This window comes from Marmota flaviventris, chromosome 10, assembly GCF_047511675.1.
Source record: "Marmota flaviventris isolate mMarFla1 chromosome 10, mMarFla1.hap1, whole genome shotgun sequence".
NCBI classification, from domain to species: Eukaryota; Metazoa; Chordata; class Mammalia; order Rodentia; family Sciuridae; genus Marmota; species Marmota flaviventris.
In genome coordinates this window covers 15068128-15087971 of record NC_092507.1, presented here as the reverse complement: position 1 = coordinate 15087971, position 19844 = coordinate 15068128, and the positions used below count along the sequence as shown (strand labels likewise).

At 55.7% G+C, this 19844-nt stretch overlaps 2 protein-coding genes across 5 annotated transcripts in view; both read left to right on the top strand.

Moving 5' to 3' along the window:
• The first annotated feature begins 1477 nt into the window (after positions 1–1477).
• Sh2d5 (SH2 domain containing 5) lies at positions 1478–9716 on the top strand. The gene is made up of 10 exons (XM_027937128.3): positions 1478–1651; positions 2197–2324; positions 2645–2725; positions 3190–3264; positions 4427–4573; positions 5691–5942; positions 6091–6265; positions 6608–6716; positions 7321–7480; positions 7956–9716. Exons 2-10 carry the CDS (start codon positions 2238–2240, stop codon positions 8157–8159), a joined length of 1290 nt encoding a protein of 429 aa, XP_027792929.1. The 5' UTR covers positions 1478–1651; positions 2197–2237; the 3' UTR covers positions 8160–9716.
• A 1316-nt stretch (positions 9717–11032) lies between these two features.
• Kif17 (kinesin family member 17) overlaps positions 11033–19844 on the top strand; it is a 44102-nt gene continuing 35290 nt past the window's right edge. For all 4 annotated transcript variants that reach the window (XM_027937520.2, XM_071617428.1, XM_071617431.1 and 1 more), the window contains exons 1-3: positions 11033–11265; positions 17128–17274; positions 17996–18097. In XM_027937520.2, the coding sequence (XP_027793321.2) occupies positions 11035–11265; positions 17128–17274; positions 17996–18097 (480 nt within the window). In that variant the 5' untranslated portion in view covers positions 11033–11034. The remainder of the gene's footprint in view (positions 11266–17127; positions 17275–17995; positions 18098–19844) is intronic.

Below are 19844 nucleotides of genomic sequence, written 5' to 3'. Positions count from 1 at the left end.
CCAAATGTCTCTTTATCAGGCGCCTGTGTAAAACTTAACTCTGGTTCAAAGAGAAGTGGGTGTTTGTACCTGAAATGGGTGAACAGGTCCATTTCCAGGGTTAGGATGAGACTGGTGCCCACCCTGGTCCTCTGGGAACCCCCCAACTCCAGATGAAATGCCCTGAGGCTAGGGAAGGAGGTGAGAAAGGGAGAAACTGTTTCCAAGGAAGCTGAGGACCAGAGGGACAGGTAAGGATGGGACTAATGGTGGATGGGGTGGGCAGTAGAGAGCCTGTGACCTGACCTCCCCACCCCTGTCACTGGGGGACACTGGGAACACTGAAAACTGCGGCTCTGGATCTGGAGGGAGGAGGCTGTTTGCAGCCCTAGGCAGAGCTAGCTGTCTCTGCGTGTGAGTGTGGTAACCCTTGTGGCTCTTTCTTCTCATGCTTAGTGCCAGAGGGACCACCAGGTGGCAGGGGCAAGGTGTGAAGTGTGTGCTTGATTGCTCCCTCCCAAAGCTCTCCTTTGTCTCTTGCTTTTGTTTGTCTTCTCACCTGCTCTGTTCCCACTTCTGTAGCTGTGGCCTCTCTATCCACTGCCCCCTCCCATGCTTATTTTGTGGTCCAGCCCCGTGATGTGATTATGAAGTTAAAGAGTGGCCCCCCTCCTTACCTGGAACAGTCGTCACGTGGCTTTAGAGCCAGTTGCACATCTAACTTTGCTTTATTTAAACATCAAAAGTACAGTAGAGAAAGGACATGATGTGAAAAAGGACATGATGGATCAGAAAGCAAAGGGTGTGACAGCCCAGCGAAGCAGGAGGGGGGTGGTATGGGGAGACCTGGGAGGCTTCAAAGGCACAACGAAGCCTTTATTTTCCATCTCTTCCTGTGCTGGCTGCTCATTGAAAGTGGTAGATGGCTGTTGGCTTCTGCGTACTAGCCTGAGCCTGGAGCTGAAGGTCATAGGCAGGAACCTGGGCTCTTGGCACAGAGCTTCTGTCCGGCAGCACCCAAACCCTCCTTCTCCAGGCACTTGCAAAGCTGGGTTGCAGCACACCTAGGATATGCCCCTCCCTGCCCAGGTCCTGTCTGACTTCTCTTGTCTCCTGGTGGGAGTCACAGCTCCAGGCTGGCCTCTGTCTTGCTCTCACAGACCCCAGGGTCTGCTGTCAGTGTGGCCCAGTCAAGGAGGCAACTAAAAGTTACCAGACCCTGTAGTCTTCTTAAGCTTCCTCCCGAACAGCAGTTTTTGGTGTTCCTATCCCCTGTGACCACGTTGTTGAGCATCAGCTCCAAGCCTGGCTGGATCTGTGCTTGGTACCTGCCCAGCACTGAGCTCTCATGGGTACCTCTCCTTATCCCAGGTTTGTGGATGAGAAAATGGAGGTTCAGGAGGTGAGGCAGCTTTCCCGAAGTCACGCTAGATTTGGATCAGGAGCTGTCTGACCAAGTCAGTGGTTACAAGTCGGCTAGTGAGAGAACTGGCCAGAATGGGGGCAGATGGAGGTTCTAAGTTGGCCTCAGGAAACTCTGGACAGAGCTGAAGCCTTGGGAGGCCTTGGCAGAGGCATTTGGCCGCTCTTTCTTGCAACCACTGGAACGCGGAGGCATTGATGCCACAGTTGTAGAGCACCAGCTGGGATTCTGAGCTCTAATGGGAAACAGGTACTATCCCTTGAGCAGTCTGGTAAGGGAAGTTACTTTGTTGCCCACTAGTGGATCTGGGCCGTGAGCCCAAGGAAAGACCAGAACCTGGGATGGGAAGAGGGTGATGTGCCGCAGCCCCCTGGATGATTGCCAACCTTCTCCACGTCCTGATTCAGCTTGAGTGCGTGGCCTGATTGGGTTCTGGGTTTGTGATCTCAATGTGGCCAGGTGCTTTGGGAAGGAGCTGGCATCAGGCTGGGCCAAATGAGCCATGACTTGTGAAGCAGGTCCCCAACCTCTTCAGCTCTGGCCATGCAACTTGTGAGCGGGCCACAAAGCTATTTGAATGTCTTTCTCTCCATGAGAACGTGGGCGCCATGAAGGCAGGCAGGTTTCATCATTCTTTTCAGGGCTGTGTTCCCAGGGCCCAGGACATTGTCAGCACATAGCAAGAACTCAGTGAGGATTTGTGGAATAAATGACCGGAGGGTGAACTCGGGGCCTCTGTTGGGGGCACTTGCCTTACCTGCTTGGAAACCAACTTTCTCCCCTGCCCTTTGCAGCCTTGTCTCCGTGAAGCTTGAAGCTGGGCATCCTGGGGGCCATGCAGAGGGCTGGGGCAGGGGGTCGGAGGGCCTCCGACTGCGGGCCTGCCCCTTACCGGCCCAGGTGCATCACCAAGTTTGCCCAGGTGGGTGGGCTGCTCCCTCCAGGTGTGCCCTGGTGGGAAGTCTTTGGGGACAGGCCCTGGGGGTGGGGAGGAGCTTGGGATCAAGGACCTGCTTCCCTGTCTCCCTCCCTGACCCAGGCTTTGCGATGTGTGCGCACACACACGGGGAGTTGGGCCCTCAGAGGGCTTGAATGGGAAAGCAGCAGAGCCTGGGTCTCTGTCACTGCCCACGGCTTGCCTAGCAGAGCAGTGGGCCAAGGGAGGGAGACCTTGGAGGATGGGGTCAGGAGCTGTGGGCCTGACTCCCCTGCCTTGCCTCCTCCTGCCCCCTCACCAAACAGTATGTGGGCTCCTTCCCTGTGGATGACCTGGACACCCAGGACAGCGTGTGGCTGGTGCAGCAATGGCTGTGGGCCCTGAAGGTGAGGGGGATGGGGACAAGGAGGCACCTCCCCGGTAAGGATCACAGTCTTGGGATGTCAGACTGGGAACAAACCCTGAGACTAGATCCAGCTCCTCCCCAGTCATAAAGTGGGCATGTGAGGCCCACAGAGGGGCAGGATGAAAGGGACTTGAGAGGTGGCCCAGTGGCTACCCACAGCCAGACTCCCAAAGCTCTGTCCCTCATGCCCAGTGAGTTCCTTCCCCTGGCCCTGCAGCTCGAGGCCACAGCCAGTAGACAGGGGAGGTGGTCGTGAGGTGACTACCTGTGGCCTGCCTAGGGGTGTTCTGTATCCCCACTTCTCTCCCTTCTGGGGCATCCATCGCCTGGAGCTTTGTCACCTGGCAGACAGGGTGGATGGGCTGAGCAGGCCTTGGTGGATGTGACTGAGCAGGGCCAAGCCTGGGAGGTGACAGCTTCTCCCACCAACACTCTTCCACCCAGGATTGTCCCCGTCGCCGCGCTGTCATCCTGAAGTTCAGCCTTCAGGGCCTCAAGGTCTACAGCGGGGAAGGAGAGGTAGGAGCTCAAGAGGGTCAGGTGAGAACTCAGCAGGGACAGGTGTCTCCTCTCTCAGGACAAGCTTGCTACCACCTGCCGTGGCCTCAGCTCAGCCCTGGAGAGTTCCTCTGGGGGCCCCTTGTGTTCCCCTTTGCTCTGCCTTTGAGCACTCTTTCTTTTTTGGTTTTGGTTTTCGGGATTGGACCCAGGGGTACTTAACTACTAAGCCACATCCCCAGCCTTTTTTTTTTTTTTTAATTTTGCAATAGGATCTCACTAAGTCATTTAGGGCTTGGCTGAATTGCTGAGGCTGGCCTTGAATTGCAGTCCTCCTGCCTCAGCCTCCCACACCACTGGAATTACAGGTGTGCGACACCGCGTCCAGCTGGACATTCTTTCTTCAAGGGCCTATCCCCAGGGTCAAGCTCTGGCAAGTTTCTCATCCCTGGCCCTCCAAAATCTTCTTTGGGGGCCACCTTTTGGCCCAAAGCAGGGACATTATCCCACGAGGTTTTGGTAGGTACCATGCCTGGTATTGGCTGTGGACACCCTCCTGTGGCTGCAGAAGGGGCCTGTCTCAGCTGGAGCTGGCAGGAACCCCTGCTTGGGTGCCTGTGCCCCAGAACCATACCTCACAACTGCAGTCCCTCTCACCTAAGGTCGTGGTGAGCATGGAGTCCCAGAGCCAGGTGTTGCGGGCTCCTGAAGTTAGGTCCTGTGTCGCTTGCATGGGCTTCCCTATACCGATCAGCAGCCCATCAGAGAGGTCCTAGGGTTCTACCCACGTGACACACGTCTCAGCAGGAGATGCTCAGAGGACTGCACTTAAACGGAGAACCAGTGGCAGAGCCAGGGTTCATTCACTGTCACATGGCCAAGTGACCCAGACATGCAATCCAGGGCTGGCCACCACACCATGGCAGGAGATCACTGCTCTGCCTCTGGGTTCCATAAAATAGGGGTGATGATCCCAACCTACGGGTCTGCAACTGGGACAAGCCCAATACCACGTGAGGGCGCTATGGGGTGGGCCTGCAAGGAGTGAAGGCCTGTACCCCAGGAGCAGGTGGCCCTTCCCTAGGCGTGCAGGCTGAGGGTAGGTGGTGTGTGGGGCCCAAGGACTGGCCACTGCTGCCCAGGTGGGGTCTCATGAGGCCCGGCACCTGCTCTGCCTGTCCAGGTGCTCCTGATGGCCCATGCCCTGAGACGCATCCTCTATTCCACCTGGTGTCCTGCCAATTGCCAGTTTTCCTTCATCGCCCGGAACCCACGCAGCCCCGCCAGCAAGCTCTTCTGCCACCTTTTTGTGGGCAGCCAGCCTGGAGAGGTATCTGGGGCCCCGGGCTGGGGCAGGGACACCACTGAGGCTTGAGTGGGTTGTGCTGAGCACCAGGGCAGGTTTCAGGGACAAAGGCCTTTGGGGATTGGCTTCCCTCCAGGGAGCCTTCCAACCTTACCACACTGGCTCCTGCTTTGGCTCTGCCCACTGAAGACCCTCTAAGGCCAGTCAGGGGCCTTGCTCTTGGAGATGGGCAGTCTTGCCAGGCCTTTGCTCGTGCCGTCCTCCTTGCCGGGAAGGCTTGCCCCTCCTTTCTCACCCCACTCACCTTTAGGGCTCTGCCCACCTCCACCCCTCTGCATGGCTCCTCCTGTGGAGTCCCGCGGCAGGACCACACTCCAGCTGCCGTCTGTCAGTAATTAGAGACATTTGAATTTTTTGAAAGCAGCGCCTTGGTCCGGGTCTCACTGTCCCAGTGCATGGCCCTGGGTGGGTGGTAGGGTGAGCACTAGGCAGGAGGTCTGGGAAGTCAAAGCCAGCGTGGCCGTAGTGTGACAGAGCCGTGACAGCCAGTTTGGCCAGTAGAGGCTGGGTTTGGGTCCATCATCAAGGCTTCGCTGTTACCGCTGAATGTCAAGCCCTGTGCTGAGTAGTGGGGTGACATGTAGCTGAAGCTCACGGTGCCAGCTTGCTGGGTCTGGCTGGCATGAGTGTGGGTGGGATGTGTGGAGCTCACTTCTCTAGCTCCTCTGAGGAGCGCAGGAGGCGGGGATGAGGAAACTGAGGCACACAGAGCGCCCTGTCCTGCCCTGGGTCACGGGAGCTGCAGGCTTAAATCAAAACCCAGGCCCTGCTCATTGCTCTGAGAGGGGCTGGGGCAGTTATGGGGAGGGATGGTAAGCCTTGGGGAGGTGCATGTAGCCCACCGTCATCTCCCCTGCTCCCAGCATGAGTGACACCTTGCCAAGGTAAGTGTCCATATTTGTTAAAGGAATAGGGCCCTTGGTAGGGAGGCTGCTTGGTGGTGAGGTTCTAAGGGATTAGGAGGAGTTTTCCCAGGAAGAACAGCGAGGGGCAAGGGGCTCCCTAGCCCTGGACTGTGGGTGGCTCCTGCCGAGGTGCACCCCAGGAGGCTTCTCCCAGCTGAGCCCCTCCCCCTCCTCAGGTCCAGATCCTGCACCTGCTGCTCTGCCGCTCCTTCCAGCTTGCTTACCTCCTTCAGCACCCGGAGGAGAGGGCGCAGCCTGAGCCCTGCCCGGGGCCTGCAGGGGACGTGTCCCTGAAGCCACTCTCCAGCCCTGGGGGCCCCCCTGCTATGGTGCGGGAGCCCTTCGGCCGTGATCAGCTCTCACAGAACGTCCATGCTCTCGTCTCCTTTCGGCGGCTGCCTGCTGAGGGGCCAGTGGGTGGCGGTGGGGTATGCAGCCCCCAGCCCAGGGGTTGCGGGTTAGGGCAAGGGAGCTGGGCAAGGGCTGGGGGGGTTGTGTTGGACAAGCGGTGGTTTGCCTGACCTGGCATGGCTGGGCCTGAGTCTGTCTGCCCATGGGCCCCTCTTGGTGCCCTAGAAGGAGCTGCCAGAGTCCGAAGGCCGTGGGGGTGCCCGCCATGCCCGCCTGGGGAATCCCTACTGCTCGCCCACGCTGGTGCGCAAGAAGGCCATTCGCAGCAAGGTGATCCGCTCCGGGGCCTACCGAGCCTGCACCTATGAGACACAGCTGCAGCTGTCGGCTCGGGAGGCCTGTGAGTTGTGGGAGTGCCCCTGTCTCTGTGCCCCAGGGCTGGCAGAGGCCAGTGCGAGGCTGTGGCTGTACCCCATGGAGGCCTGTGTATGAATGCGTGTGCATGTGGGTCCCTGGGTGTGTGTGTGCCTCTGGGCTTGCGTGGGTGGTGTGAACTTTAACTGGGGAGTGGGTGTGAGTGGGACTGTGGTGTCTGCAGGGGGCTGGGTGTGCACCTGTTGGTCGGGGAGGGAGGCTTGGTTTGGAGACAGATGATGGGGAGAGGACCTGTAGTGGCTGGGCAGGCCGGCGGACATGGAGGGATCTGGCCACTCTCCCTTTGACCCCTGGGTGGTCTCCATAGTTCCTGCTGCATGGGAGGCATGGCCCCGCACTCCTGGTGGTCCCTCGTGCCTGGTGGAGAGTGAGGGCAGCCTGACAGAGAACATCTGGGCCTTTGCTGGCATCTCCAGGTAGGAGGGAACCGGCCTGGCCTAGTGTCCAGTTCCTTGGGTTGGGCAGAGACCTGGCAGGGGGCCCCTGCAGGACCATGACATGCGTGCAGCCCTGTGTGGGGGCAGAATGACCTGGCTTTGGTGACTTCAGGCCTGTCACAGGCCAGCCTCTTTAAACCTCTCTCCTGATGGGGTCTCAGAGGACCCCTGGGGAATCTTTGAGCTCCTGAGAGCTCCTTCTCATTGAATAGCAACTCTGGGCCAAGTACTGTTGTGGCTTTTTGTTGTTGTTTTACTTTTTTCCGGAATTGGGGGGTAGATCAGGCTGGGGACGCTTTGCCACTGAGTGACATCCCCAGACTTCACCTCTCTTTTTGGGGAACAGGGTTTCACTTGGTTGCTGAGACTGGCCTCAATCTTCTGATCCTTCTGCCTCAGCCTCCCGAGTAGCTGGGATCATAGGCCTGCACCACGCAGCCCAGCCAGGCGCTGCATGTGGAAGGCATTTATTACTTCCCAGGCTGCCTCCGTGCTGTTGGGGTTCTGTCCCTCCCCAAAGCAGCAGCCTGGGGCTGAGACCAGAGCAGGGCTCTAACTTCAGCCTCTTGCCTCTGCACCCCAGGCCCTGTGCACTGGCCCTGCTACGGAGAGATGTGCTAGGAGCCTTCCTGTTGTGGCCTGAGCCAGGCACCAATGGCCAGTGGTGCCTGTCTGTGAGGACACAATGCGGGGTGGTGCCCCACCAGGTCTTCCGGAACCATCTGGGCCGCTACTGTCTAGAGGTAAGAAGGAGGCCTCTGTCCCTGCCCTGTCCCATCTCTGGCTCTGCCTTTTGCCATGATGCCCCACCTTTTCCTAATTGGTGACTTCCTGAGTCTACCTCACATCCTGTTTGACTTTCTCTGGCCCCACCCTAATCCCACTTTCCACCCCCTTCGTCTGCCTGCCTTGCTTTCCCACACCATAGCCCATCTTTAACAGAGGAGGACACTGACTCAGAGAAGACAGGGACTTGCCTGAACTCACACAGCCTCTGGGATGGGGTAGTGAGGCTTTTCACACATGTGCTCATACTTCCAAGGTGAATGCCTCAGTCCTTCCCAGGTTGGGAAGAGAGAGGAAGTGTAGTGTCTGGCCCTGCCATGACATCATAACTCTGAGCTCTCATTTCTTGCTCTCTAAAATGGGCACCTGGGGGGCAGGGCACTGGTGTGAGCCTGGGGCAGGGAACTGGAGCTGAAGACCCTTCCTCCCCAGCACCTGCCTGCAGAGTTCCCCAGCCTGGAGGCCCTGGTGGAGAGCCACGCTGGGACTGAGCGCAGCCTCTTCTGTCCCCTCGACATGGGCCGCCGGAACCCCACCTACGAGGAGCAGGACAGTGGGCCTGAGGGCAGGCCCCTGCGGACTCTGCGGCCCCTGGGCCATGCCAAGTCTGAGGCTGAACTTCAGGGCCTGGGCTAGGCCCTGCTCCAGGACTCCCTTACCCAGCCCCCAGGCCTTCATAGCTGCTCTGCCCTCCCTGCTCCCCACTGGCCACCATTCCATCGGTCTCTGCCCCGGACCAGTTTTCCATTGCTTTGCTGCCCGTGGGAGGGGAGCCCTGACATTGGAGATTTTTCAGTGGCTTCTCATAGGACACGTAGTCCTCCAAGGTTCCAGGCAGAGCTACAGGGGTTCCATATCTTCTGAATGGCTTTGGGGCTTGTCCTGGCTTCCACTCTGCTCCTCGCACAGAGCTATCCAAGGGTTAGGAGGCTTGCTCACCAGCAGAGGTGCAGCCTTTCCTAAAGAGACCAGGTCTCTGGAGAGCTCCCAACAGGAACCAGACACAGAGGGAGTGTAGTGCACCAGCTCCGCTAGCCATTTGGCTGCCAGGGCCCAGGGTGCATCTAGCAGTTAGCTGCAGACTGCAGTCAGTTTGGGGACTGCCTTGGGAAGCCACCTGATGCTGGCATTTCCTTTAATGCAGTGCTGACCACAGCCATCAGGGGCTGTCCCACTTACCAGGCTAGTCCCACTGGGGATGGGCAGAGCAGAACCATCCACAGGTAGAAGTAATGTGAGCCCTGCTAGAGGAGGCCTGGCCTCAGCTGGCTATGGGAGATGCAGGAACCATCTAGTGTGACTGATGAGTCCAGGGATCCCCCTCATCAGTAAGCTCACTGACAAATGTGAATCTGCCTGATTAAGTGATGAAACAAGTTCATTTTGGATGAACTTCTATCCTGAGGCAGAGGCCCAGTCATGCGTCAGGGGACCACCTTCTTCCCATCTGGGGGTGGCATGTGCCTGTTCAGTGCCTTGGAGGTAATGTATTTCTGACTCCCTGAGGGAGAAGGCAGCACCAGCAGGATAGAAAGAAGGGAGGCAACCCCGGGAGGGAGAAGGTGGCCTCTTGGAGGGTCAGGCCTGCGGTGTCTGCATCCAGCCCCTCACCAGACATGATCTGGCCAGGGACCTTGTCAAGTAAGGTGTCCGTTTCAGGGGATAGAGGGGACATGTCCTCAGGGACTTGTCATTGGAAACGTGCCTGACTTTATCTGAATGGAGGTGGGAAGCTGGGACTCTGCAGCCACCCCCGAAACCCACCCACTGCCCCTGCAGAGCACTGGCCAGCTGTGGGAGGCCCCAGCTCCGAGAGGGGTTTAGTGATGCCTTGGGCCTAGGACAGGAGCATCAGAGATGTGCACTTAAGGGAACCAGTGATAGGCCCAGACTTGGGCATGGCTCATCTCTGGGAGGGCTGGGGTTTTTTGTGTCAATTACCTGTGTGGACAAGAGATTGCGGGGAGGGGAGGTGTTCAGCACACTGAAGGGACAGGCCTTCCCCAAGCTCTTTGACATTCTTCAAATGGCCTTTATTGGTGACATGTTAAAAAAGATTTTTGGGCCACGCCTGCGGGCTCCCCGTGTCTTGATTAGAGACCACATTTTTTGTCCTTGTTCCTACCAGTGCCACTGGAGAGCCCAGCTTTCCTTACTGTGTGGACTTTGAAACAAATAAAACTCATTTCTTCAGACGGTCTAGTGCAGACTTTTCTTTAGGAGGCACGGTCTTCATCTACCTCACCTGTTTTGTTTTTGCCATACAGTCTGCTGGTGCAGGGTGGGACGCCAGATAGAGGTTTTGTCCTCAAGGGCTCAGAATGTCCGGAAGGACCATAGGTAGGTGGGTTTAACCAAATCATATCCTTCTGCGTTAAACCCCTTAAGGGAAAAGATTTAGCACCTTGTGCTCCAGCAGCTTGCCATAGGACCTTTGCACAGCCCAGACAGGTCTCACTGACCCCCTTCCCTTTGCTTGATTCAGCTCCTCAACTGTCATGTTTTTGCTCCAGTCAGTCTCAGGATACCTGACCCGACTTCCTAGACTTAAGTACCCCCCCCCCCTTCCTGCTGTGCTGGGGCTTTTAGCTGCCAGACCAGTGCTCTACCTTTGAGAGGCATCCCCAGAGGATCCCTGTTAGTTGTCCCACCAACTGATTCTTTAGTTTGTAATTGCTTTCACTGATGGGATTTTGTGAGGGGTTTGTTTTCAGTGTCAGTCTCCCCTGCCAGACTCCGGCCTGCCGGAGGGCTGTCCCCCCAACACCTGGCACTGGTTCTGTGCCGGGGGAAGTTGCGCAGAGCCAGTCTGGTAGGGCCAGGTGGCCTTCGCAGCCAAAAGACTTTGGCTCAAGTTTTTGTTTGTTTTAAAATCTTGAGTTTAAGAAAGAACAGGGTGGCATCAGAGGAGGCTCGAGCTGCGAACGCTGCGGGCTCTGGGCGGCCTTCCCCCGGGGCCACACGCAGGTGAGGACAGAGGACTCCTCGGTCGCTGACCCCGCATGAGGCCTCGCTCCCGAGAGCTCTCGCCCCGAGGTGAGACAGGTCTCACTGACCCCTTCCGGCTGGGGCTGGACGCCTCTCGGCCCGGTACCGCTCCGCGGCCCGGCTCTGCGGCCCGGAGAACGCGCCGGGGTTGCGGGCCGCCCTGTGACGTCACGGCGTTGCCCGGCAACGACGAACGCCGTGAAGGCGCGCGCGCGAGCAGGCGGCTGGGGCGGCTCCGGGCCCGGGTCCTGCGGCTGAGCCCGCAACGCGGATCTCCCACGTCCCCCGCCCGGGCCCGGCCTCAGGGACTGGCGAGCCCGGGCGCGGGAGGCGGCGGCGGCCTCGGCTCGGGTCCTGCGACTCCCCCGCGGCCCCTCTCCCCCTCCTCTCGGGGAGCCCCGCGGGCCCTCCCAGCCCCCCGCCGCGGCCCCGCCCCCGCCGCCAGGCCCCGCCCCCCGCCGCCGGCAGCCGGGACCCCGGCGTCCCAGTCGCGCCGCACCCGGCAGGTCCTGGCCGCGGGGCCATGGCCTCCGAGTCGGTGAAGGTGGTGGTGCGCTGCCGGCCCATGAACCAGCGCGAGCGGGAGCTGAACTGCCAGGCCGTGGTGACGGTGGACTGCGCGCGCGGCCAGTGCTTCATCCAGAACCCGGGCGCCGCCGACGAGCCCCCCAAGCAGTTCACCTTCGACGGCGCCTACTACATGGACCACGTCACCGAGCAGATCTACAACGAGATCGCCTACCCGCTGGTGGAGGTGAGGGCGCCCCACAGGCCGCCTTCCAGACCCGAGGGGCCTGAAGGGTCAGAGGGCCCCAGGGCCCTGCCCCCAGCCGGGCAAGAAGGCCCTTAGGAGGGGGAAGCAGGTGGCTAGCAGCAGGTTGGTCTGAAGACTTTGTCCAGGCCAGAGACAGCTGGAACCTGCCTACCTACAGTGGCCGTCCAGGTCTCCACTGAACCCAGCGCCAAAGCTGGTCTGGACCCCGTCCTTTCCAGACCCTTTCCTGAAGAACTTCAACTCCCAGGACCCATCTGCCGTCCACCATCATCCCAGACCTTCAGGGACCCTGAAAACTCCAGCCCCTTCCCCAGCCTCCTTGAATCACAAGAGCCTCCGGTCTCCCCTCAACCTCCAGCCCAAGCCATGGCCTACACTTGTTCCCCTTTGAACCTCTCTCCCTGGCACCCTGATCCTCCCCTGGGTCAGCACCTAGTAGTAGCATGGAAGGGCCTCAATGGGCCCTGCTTCTGAGAAGGCTGCAGGTCAGGCTTGTCCTGGAGGAAACCCTAACAGGTCTCCTCTGCCTCAGTATTTCAGGCAAAGGGGGGCGAGGCTTCCTGGCTTTACAGGGCTTTTACCCTCGCTGTTGTGACCTGTGCTCCATAACAGGGAAGGCACTCTCATTTCACACGTGGGGAGACTGAGGCCCAGAGAGAGGAGACTTGCCCAAGCTTCCACATGAGTTTCTGGCAGAGATGGGTTGGGAATGACAGACACCTCCTGTCTCCTGGCCAAGGGTTCCTTTTTTTCCACTGTCATCTCCCTACCACTCAGTGAATTGTTGATTCAGTGACATGTCATGGGCTGTTCCATAAAAAAAGGAACAGTGGGGTGATGCTGTATGCGCCCTCCATCGCTCAAAGCTGTGGGGCTTGGTGGAATAGCTGAGGCTTTGGGAAGTCGTGCTGTGGAGACACTTCAGCTTACTTAACCTAGTGCTTCCAAAACAGATTTGGCATGGCCACTTTGTCTTTTGGCCAGCAGGCCCCCTAACATCCTAAGAGCACTCCCTTTGGCTGCTCCCATCTCTTTTGCCAGGAACCAGTTAAAACCCTGGAGAGGGTTGATGCGTCCTGAAGCCCAGAGCTCCTGGGTGACAAGGACCTGAGCAGAGACGATGCCCAGAGGATGAGGGAAAGTTCCCCTAGGGGATGCTCCTGGACTCTAGGGATAGCCAGGTTATCCTCTGCTGGCCTGGATTCTCAGGCTGGAAGGGACCTGAGAGATCATCTGATCCAGCCCTCCTCTTTCATCGAATCCATGAATGTCCACCAAGTGGACACCAGCCTTCACCTGTGTGTGTGTCCACTGAATGCAGTTCACTTCCCAAAGTGCCCTGTTTCACCTGGGTTTGTGGGTTCTAGGAAACTGTTCTTCATACTGAGTCAAAGCCCTTCCTGAAGCTCCAGTGACACTTTCAGTGGTCCCTGGCAGATTTGAAGACCATATTCTCTCTTGGCCATGCCTCCTCTAGGTTGTTAGCCTTGCTCCTCCCGGTCCCTCCTCATCCTGGAATCTTGCTCTAAGCAAGCCTCTCTCAGGTCCCCAGGAAGCCCCAGCTTGGAGAGGGAAACACCACAGACAAGGTGATGGGCCTGTCAGAGCTGCCCTCCAACTCTTCTTCTCCTGAGTTCTGCAGTGCCAACACCTGCCTCTGGATGGTCCACAGAGCCTCAGACTCTGCCCGTTCACTCACTCACCCAACTAACTAGCATCTCCATAAAGGCCCCTATTCTAGGCATAGGGAGTGCATATAAAGGAGACCTAGACTCTGCCCTCAGCAAGCTCAAGGTCAGGGGGAAGAGCTCCTAAGCTAACAGTTCAAGGTGATGAGCTAAAGGGAACTAATGGGGAGGACTTCCTTGGGGAAAGGAGGTCTCAGCTGAGACCTGAGAATGAGAAGAGTCAACTAGGCAGGGAGGTAGAGGAGAAGGCCCTGTGGGTGGAGACCAGCATGCAGCATTTGATCTTCATAGGAAGAGCTGGAGTTACCATTCCCGATAAGAAACAGGCCTGGAGAGTTGGGCCTGGAGAGTTAGGGACAATCCTATCCCAGTACCCAGTTCCTATGCTCTATCTGCTGCCTTCTATTAAAAGAAGCATGCAAATAATATGCAAAACACATGCAAATCACACACCCTCCTCGGCTCTGAGTCCTGCTCCAAGGGCTATCTGGCTGTTGACTTAGGCCCCAGGACAACCTCTAGGAAGCCTTTAGTCCAGAACCCTCCCTTCATTCCTGCCACACGAAGCCCCCAGCACTTCTGCCTTCATTTTCTGCCCTTTTTCTCCCCCACCCCTTAAATCCGGGCTCCATTCCTGAGCTTTTGTCCCTGGGTGACTTTTTCAATTCTCCTGGGTGCTAATCCTCTCCACACTGCCCCTGGTTGACTTAGGATGCCCTCCCTTGTACTCCTCCCTCCTGTCCTGCCTGTGGCCTGGTTGGGGACCCTTCTTAGCCTGCAGCTCTGCCACCTTTCCCTGCCCCTTCACACCCAAGGCCTCAGGGTCACCTCTGCTGATTTGCCCCTGGTCCATGCAGGGGCCACATACCAGGCTTCTGCCATGGCCAGGCTGAAGAGGGTGAACCTGTTTTCTGAGACATCAGTGAGGTAGAAACCACAGAACTGGCCCCTGGGACGTTTGGAGGAAGCAGAAAGGGGGTGTGGGGCAACTTAGGATATGTTTTAATTTTAATTTCAATAGTTGGAAAAATATATAATCTTCAATGCAATGTCATGGGAATTATTGCTCAGGATGACACCAGGTTCTGGGGCTAGGGATATAGCTCAGTTGGCAGAGTGCCTGCTTACATGCACAAGGCTCTGGGTTCGATCCCCAGTACCCCACACACGCACACACAAAAGAGTCCATTTCTGGGCCGGGGGTGCAGCTCAGCAGTAGAGCACTTGCGGAGCATGTGTGAAGCCCTGAGTTCCATCCACAGCACATGCAAGAAGCAGTCCATTAACTGCTGATTTCATCAAAACCCTTTAGTGAATAGTAACACAGGTGACGTGGCAGAACTAGGGCGGCAATGCAGAGTGGCAAGCTTTTGTGACTGGCTCCGTGTGTGCTCTTCCTGTGAGGGTCTGGGGGTATCAGTTGTTAGGTGGGACTTTTTCAAAAACTTTGTTTTGCCTTAGAAATGACCTAAAATTTTTTTCTACAGAGAGCACGATCCCATGCAATTTCCTGGGATGATGAAAATGCTCTGTGCCCTCCCTCCAAATGGGGCAAACAGGACGAGACTATGCTACTGAGGAATTTTAATTTCATTTAATTTTAATTAAGTTAAATTTCAGTGGCCACATGTGGCTTGGGGCTACCATACTGGATGGTACAGTTGACAGCATTTTCCAAGGCAAATATCCCGTGAGCCACATACATAATTCAAGTTGCTCTAGTGGCCACATTTTAACAAGTAAAAGGAGACAGTTAAAACTAATTTTAAGAGTATAGTTAACCTGGGGCTGGGGTCGTGGGGCTGGGGTTGTGGCTCAGCGGTAGAGCGCTCACCTAGCGCAGGTAAGGCCGGGTTCGATCCTCAGCACCACATAAAAATAAATTAATTAATTAAAGATATTGTATCCAACTACAGCTAAAAAATAAATATTTTTTTAAAAAGAATTTATAGTTAACCCAAGCTGGGCACAGTGGCGCACGCTTATAATCCCAGCAACTTGGGAGGCTGAGGCAGGAGGATCGGGATCATAAATTCAAGGCCAGCTTCAGCAATTTAGCAAAGGCTCTAAACAATCTAGCAAGACCCTGTCTCAAAATGAAAAAATAAAAAGTCTGGGGATGTGGCTCAGTGGTTAAGCACCCCTGGGTTCAGTCCCTGGCACCAGAAAAAAATATATATATAGTGAACCCAATATAAAAAATACCATTTTAAGAAAAAGCACAATAACAAATGTTATCTTAAGAATATTAATGAGATATTTTATATTTTTCCTTCATACTAAATCTTTGAAATCTGGTATGTATTTTACACTTTTGGCACATCTCAGTTTCAATCATCAAAATGAAACAAAAAATAAAGTTGTGTTTAATGGAAGAATATTTTGTATTGCTTCTGTCTTTGTTGTTTTAATTTTGTTTTTGGCACTGGGCATCAAATCTATTGATGTTGTGCCACTGAGTTTCATCCTCAGCCCTTTTTATTTTATTTTTTTTATTTTGAGACAGGGTCTTGCTAAGTTCTGAGGCTGGCTTTGAACTTGCAGTCCTCCTGCGTCACTGGGATCACAGGCCTGTGCCACTGCTGCTTTTATTTTAAAATTTAAATTAATTAAATTTTTAAGAGGCTGAGATGTATCCAGTGGCAGAGCACTTCCCCAGCATGTATGAGGTTGGGGTTTGATCCTCAGCACCACAAAAGAATGTTTTTAGTTAAAATAAATTCATTTCCTCATTTGGACCCGGCACGTGTCCAGTGCAACTAGCAGCTATCCCGGTGCACGAAGCAGCTGTGCAGTGCAGCTGTATTTCTTTTCTTTTTACATTTTATTTTAAAAGTGATGGTGTGATGGTGCACCCCTGTAATCCTAGCAGCTTAGAAGACTGAGGCAGGAGGATCGCAAATTCAAAGCCAGACTCAGCAATTTATCGAGGCCCTAAGCCATTCTTTCTCAAACTAAAAAATAAAAAGGACTGGGGGTGTGACTCAGTGGTTGAGTGTCCCTGGGTTCAATCCCTAGTACCAACAAAAAAAAAATTTGTATTGGTGCATGATAATTATGCATAATAGTGGATCATTGTGCATACTCGCACATGCATATTATATCTCTTTTTATGTAGGCTCTCTTCCTGTTCCGGTCACATTGGTACTGTGGAGCCACTCCATGTTTTCCCAGAGGCTTCATGCCTCTCTCTCTCTCTCCTGGCCCATGGGTTTGAGAAGCCCAGCCTCAGGACACGGGCTCCTGCCTGTCCCCACTCTGATGAGGTTGGAGGGGTTCCATGCGTGAAGCCCACCTCTCTGAGAAGCTGCAGGAACTCACGCTAGTCACGATTTCCTTGGACGAGGGAGAAGAGTTCATTCATTCACTTCTACCCCATAAAAGAGAAACCTCGTCTTCTTGGGGACCTGTGAATAGCGGCTCCTGCCTTCTTGTCCCTCAGCTCTGGGGGCTGCCCGCTGAGCTCTGATGGGGTCCACAGCAGAGATCCTTCAGTGGAACCAGGTGTCGGTGCCTGGTGGGCCCTTGAGCCCTGGGAGCCGTTCTCTGGGGGCAGAGACCGTGTCCTTGTCCACTCTTCTGTCCCAGCCAGAGCACGGTGCCTGGCACAGAGAAGACAGCCAGTACTGGGAGAATAAGTGTAGAGATGAGTGAAGAATGATTTAGAAACGGCACCCGAGTCGCCTCCAGCCTTCCTTCCCAGCCACCTCTTCTGTCCCCCCTGGCCCCTGCTCCACCTCTGCTCAACATCTGTCCCTTGTGTCTTTGCTCCAGCTGTCCCCTCAACCTGAGGTACCTTCTTCCTGTCACCTGTCAGATCCAAGCTACCCTTTCAGCCCCCCAACCCAGTTGGACCTTTACCACCCAGAAGCCTGTGCCTGATTCTTGCCATGTCCTGTTTCACTTGTTGGCACCCCTCTCCTGGCCGGTACCTCTGTGGCCTGGGGTCAGCCAAGTGCTTGCCCCCGTGGGAACAGATTCCTACCCCTGGACCATGAACTACCAGAGTTGTACCTTAGGCCTCTCCACTCCTCACCCACGCCCCGGGGTTCATTGGTGGGATACCCAGGGAATTTTCCAGAGTCTGTGGGTCTCTGATTGCCCACCTGGGCCTGGTCATCTGAGTGCCTGGTTTTGGTTTCCTCCCATGCAGGGAGTCACCGAGGGCTACAATGGCACCATCTTTGCCTACGGCCAGACGGGCAGCGGAAAGTCCTTCACCATGCAGGGCCTGCCAGACCCACCGTCCCAGAGAGGCATCATCCCCAGGGCCTTTGAGCACGTGTTTGAGAGTGTTCAGGTATGGGCCTCTCAGAGGGAGAGGGCAGGGCCAGCACCCCAGGTGGCCCCAGGGTGTTTCTGGCCTGTGCCATGGACTGTGGGATGAGGTCGGAGCCCAGCCTAGACTTGGCGCAGATCAGGGGTGGCAGACGCTGGTTTCTGAAAATCCTGGTGGAAGAAAAACTTAAAGCTGAGAAAATTCTCCAGTCCCACGTCTTCCTCCTGCCATTTTTGGATCTTAGCATTCACTTGACATTTCCCGTGGCTGTGGAGATGGAGCACTACGGCTGAGGTGGTTGTAGCAAATATGGCTCCCTTTGTATCAAGCAGTTGTCACGGACCAAGAAAAGCCCCTTGCGTAATGATCTCACTATCCAGCCTGACCACCACTCAGGGACACGAAGGGGCTGGGAGAGCTGCCAGAGATCAGCCCAGAGTCAGTGCTTGCTCCAGGCCTTACCTGTGGCCACAGTTTCTCTGCCTGAGTAACGGACAGGCTTCTTTTCTTCCCCATGTGGCTTATTGACAGAATTCTGCAACGTGGTGAGGCCTGAAGCTCCCCTGAGCTGGAGAGGTGGGGGGTTTGCCAGAAGGATAGGAGGGCTAGGCCGGGATGGGGACTCCTGTCATGCAAACCTGCGTCACTCCTCTTCCTGTGATTTGCCGGCTGTGGAGGCCCAGGCCTGGCAGCCGGAGGGAGGCTTTGGCCTCAGATGTCTCTGTGTGTCTAATCACCACAGTGTGCAGAGAACACCAAGTTTCTGGTCCGGGCCTCTTACCTGGAGATCTACAATGAAGATGTCCGTGACCTGCTGGGGCCTGATACCAAGCAGAAGCTGGAGGTGGGTGCAGACCCAGTCTGGGGAGGCCATGGCCTCCCTTAGAAGTGCAGGGAGCGCAGCCTGCGGTGCAGGGGCTGGTCTAGACCACAGTCAGCCTGTGGGACTTCAGTGTTTTCTGTCAAGCCCACGGTGCAGGAGAGGGGTTCATGGGCCTCCCACCCAGCGCACGAGGGCAGTCTCATCCTGGGCAATGCCATGTCTGTGTGTTCAAACAGATGGAGTTTTGTGATATATTTTTACTTGAAAAAGTGATTTTAAAAAAATATATATATATTTTTAGTTGTAGTTGGACACAATACCTTTATTTTATTTATTTATTTATATGTGGTGCTGAGGATCAGACCCAGGGCCTCACACGTGTTAGGTGAGTGCTCTACCACTGAGCCACAACCCCAGGCCCTTGAAAAAGGGATTCTACTTGTAAAAAATAATTATGAAAATCTCTAAGGGCCCTTCATGCTAAAAGAGAAAGCATGGTCCCATTTAATACCTGTGGTAACCTGCTGGGTGAAGATTTTCATTTCTGATTTACCACTGTGGAAGGGAGGTTTAGAAGGGGTTATGAATGCAGGTGCAGGGGTGCACACCTGTTACCCCAGGGACTCAGGAGGAACAAGGCACCAAGGCAGGAGAATCGCAAGTTCAAGGCCAGCCTCAACAACTTAGCAAGGCCCTGACTCAAAAAGAAAAAGAAAAATGCGTGTGGGGTATAGTTCAGTGGCAAAGTGACCCTGGTTTCAATACCCAATACAAAAAGAAAAAAAAGAATAAAAGAAAAAAAAAGGGGTCATTAACTCGTCTAAGTTAAATATTGCAGCAGCAGGCTGAACCTAGGTCTGTCTGATTCAAAGTCCTGGGTCTCAAATATGTCATTTTGCTGCTGCTGAGCTCAGGTTCTGAGGCCTTATTCCCTTTGAAAGGGACTCAGGATGGGGCTGCACAGGATCTCTGAGTGTTGAAGAGGGCAGTTGGGATGAGCTGCAGGGCTTACTGGTGCCCAGAGTGAGCGACTTCCTGTTGGGACTGAGAGAAAGGAGGGTGACTGTGATGGGCTGTTGCCGAGTGGAACCCTCCGGGGGCAGCGTCAGGACAGATCAGCAACTCGCAACAGCTTAGAAGGTTAGGGCTGGCTCAGTCGGTGACCCTTGTGCAAATTTCATAAATTGTCTTCAGTCCCCTAAAAGCCTAGACTCAGGATGGCTGATGTCACTTCACAGCAGTGGGGAGCAGAGTTAGATGTTTGGGGTTCTATCCAGATAGGCAGAACCAGGCTGGTCTTTGGGGAGCCCAGGGAGGTCAAGAGACCTGCCAGGACAGGGTGGCCCGTGAGTGGCCGGGCTGGACTCAGGTCTGAGAGCCTTGGCCTTTGCCTGGTGAGAGGCACTGTTATGTCTCCTGTCGGAGGCTCCTTATATGCTGATGGGTCTGCCTGGTGCAAGGAGAAAAGAGGCCAGTGGGGGATGCTGACCCCGCTGTGCAGCCAGAGCCCTGGTGGGCCGTCTTCCTGCCAGCTTCCCGCTGCTCTGGCTCTGCTGCTGCCCATCCGACCAACCCCCGTCGTGGGCCAATAACAAGCCAGTGATTTCAGTTCCAAGGAGGGAGGGACAGTCATCCGTTGATTCATTTATCAACGGAGGCTTACTGGGAAGGCCCTGTGGGTGCCAGGGCCAGGCCACACGCTGCACCAGGAGTGAGCCCCTCTCGCCTCCCAGTCCATCCAGGCCAGGACCCCAGCCCTCCTCCTGCT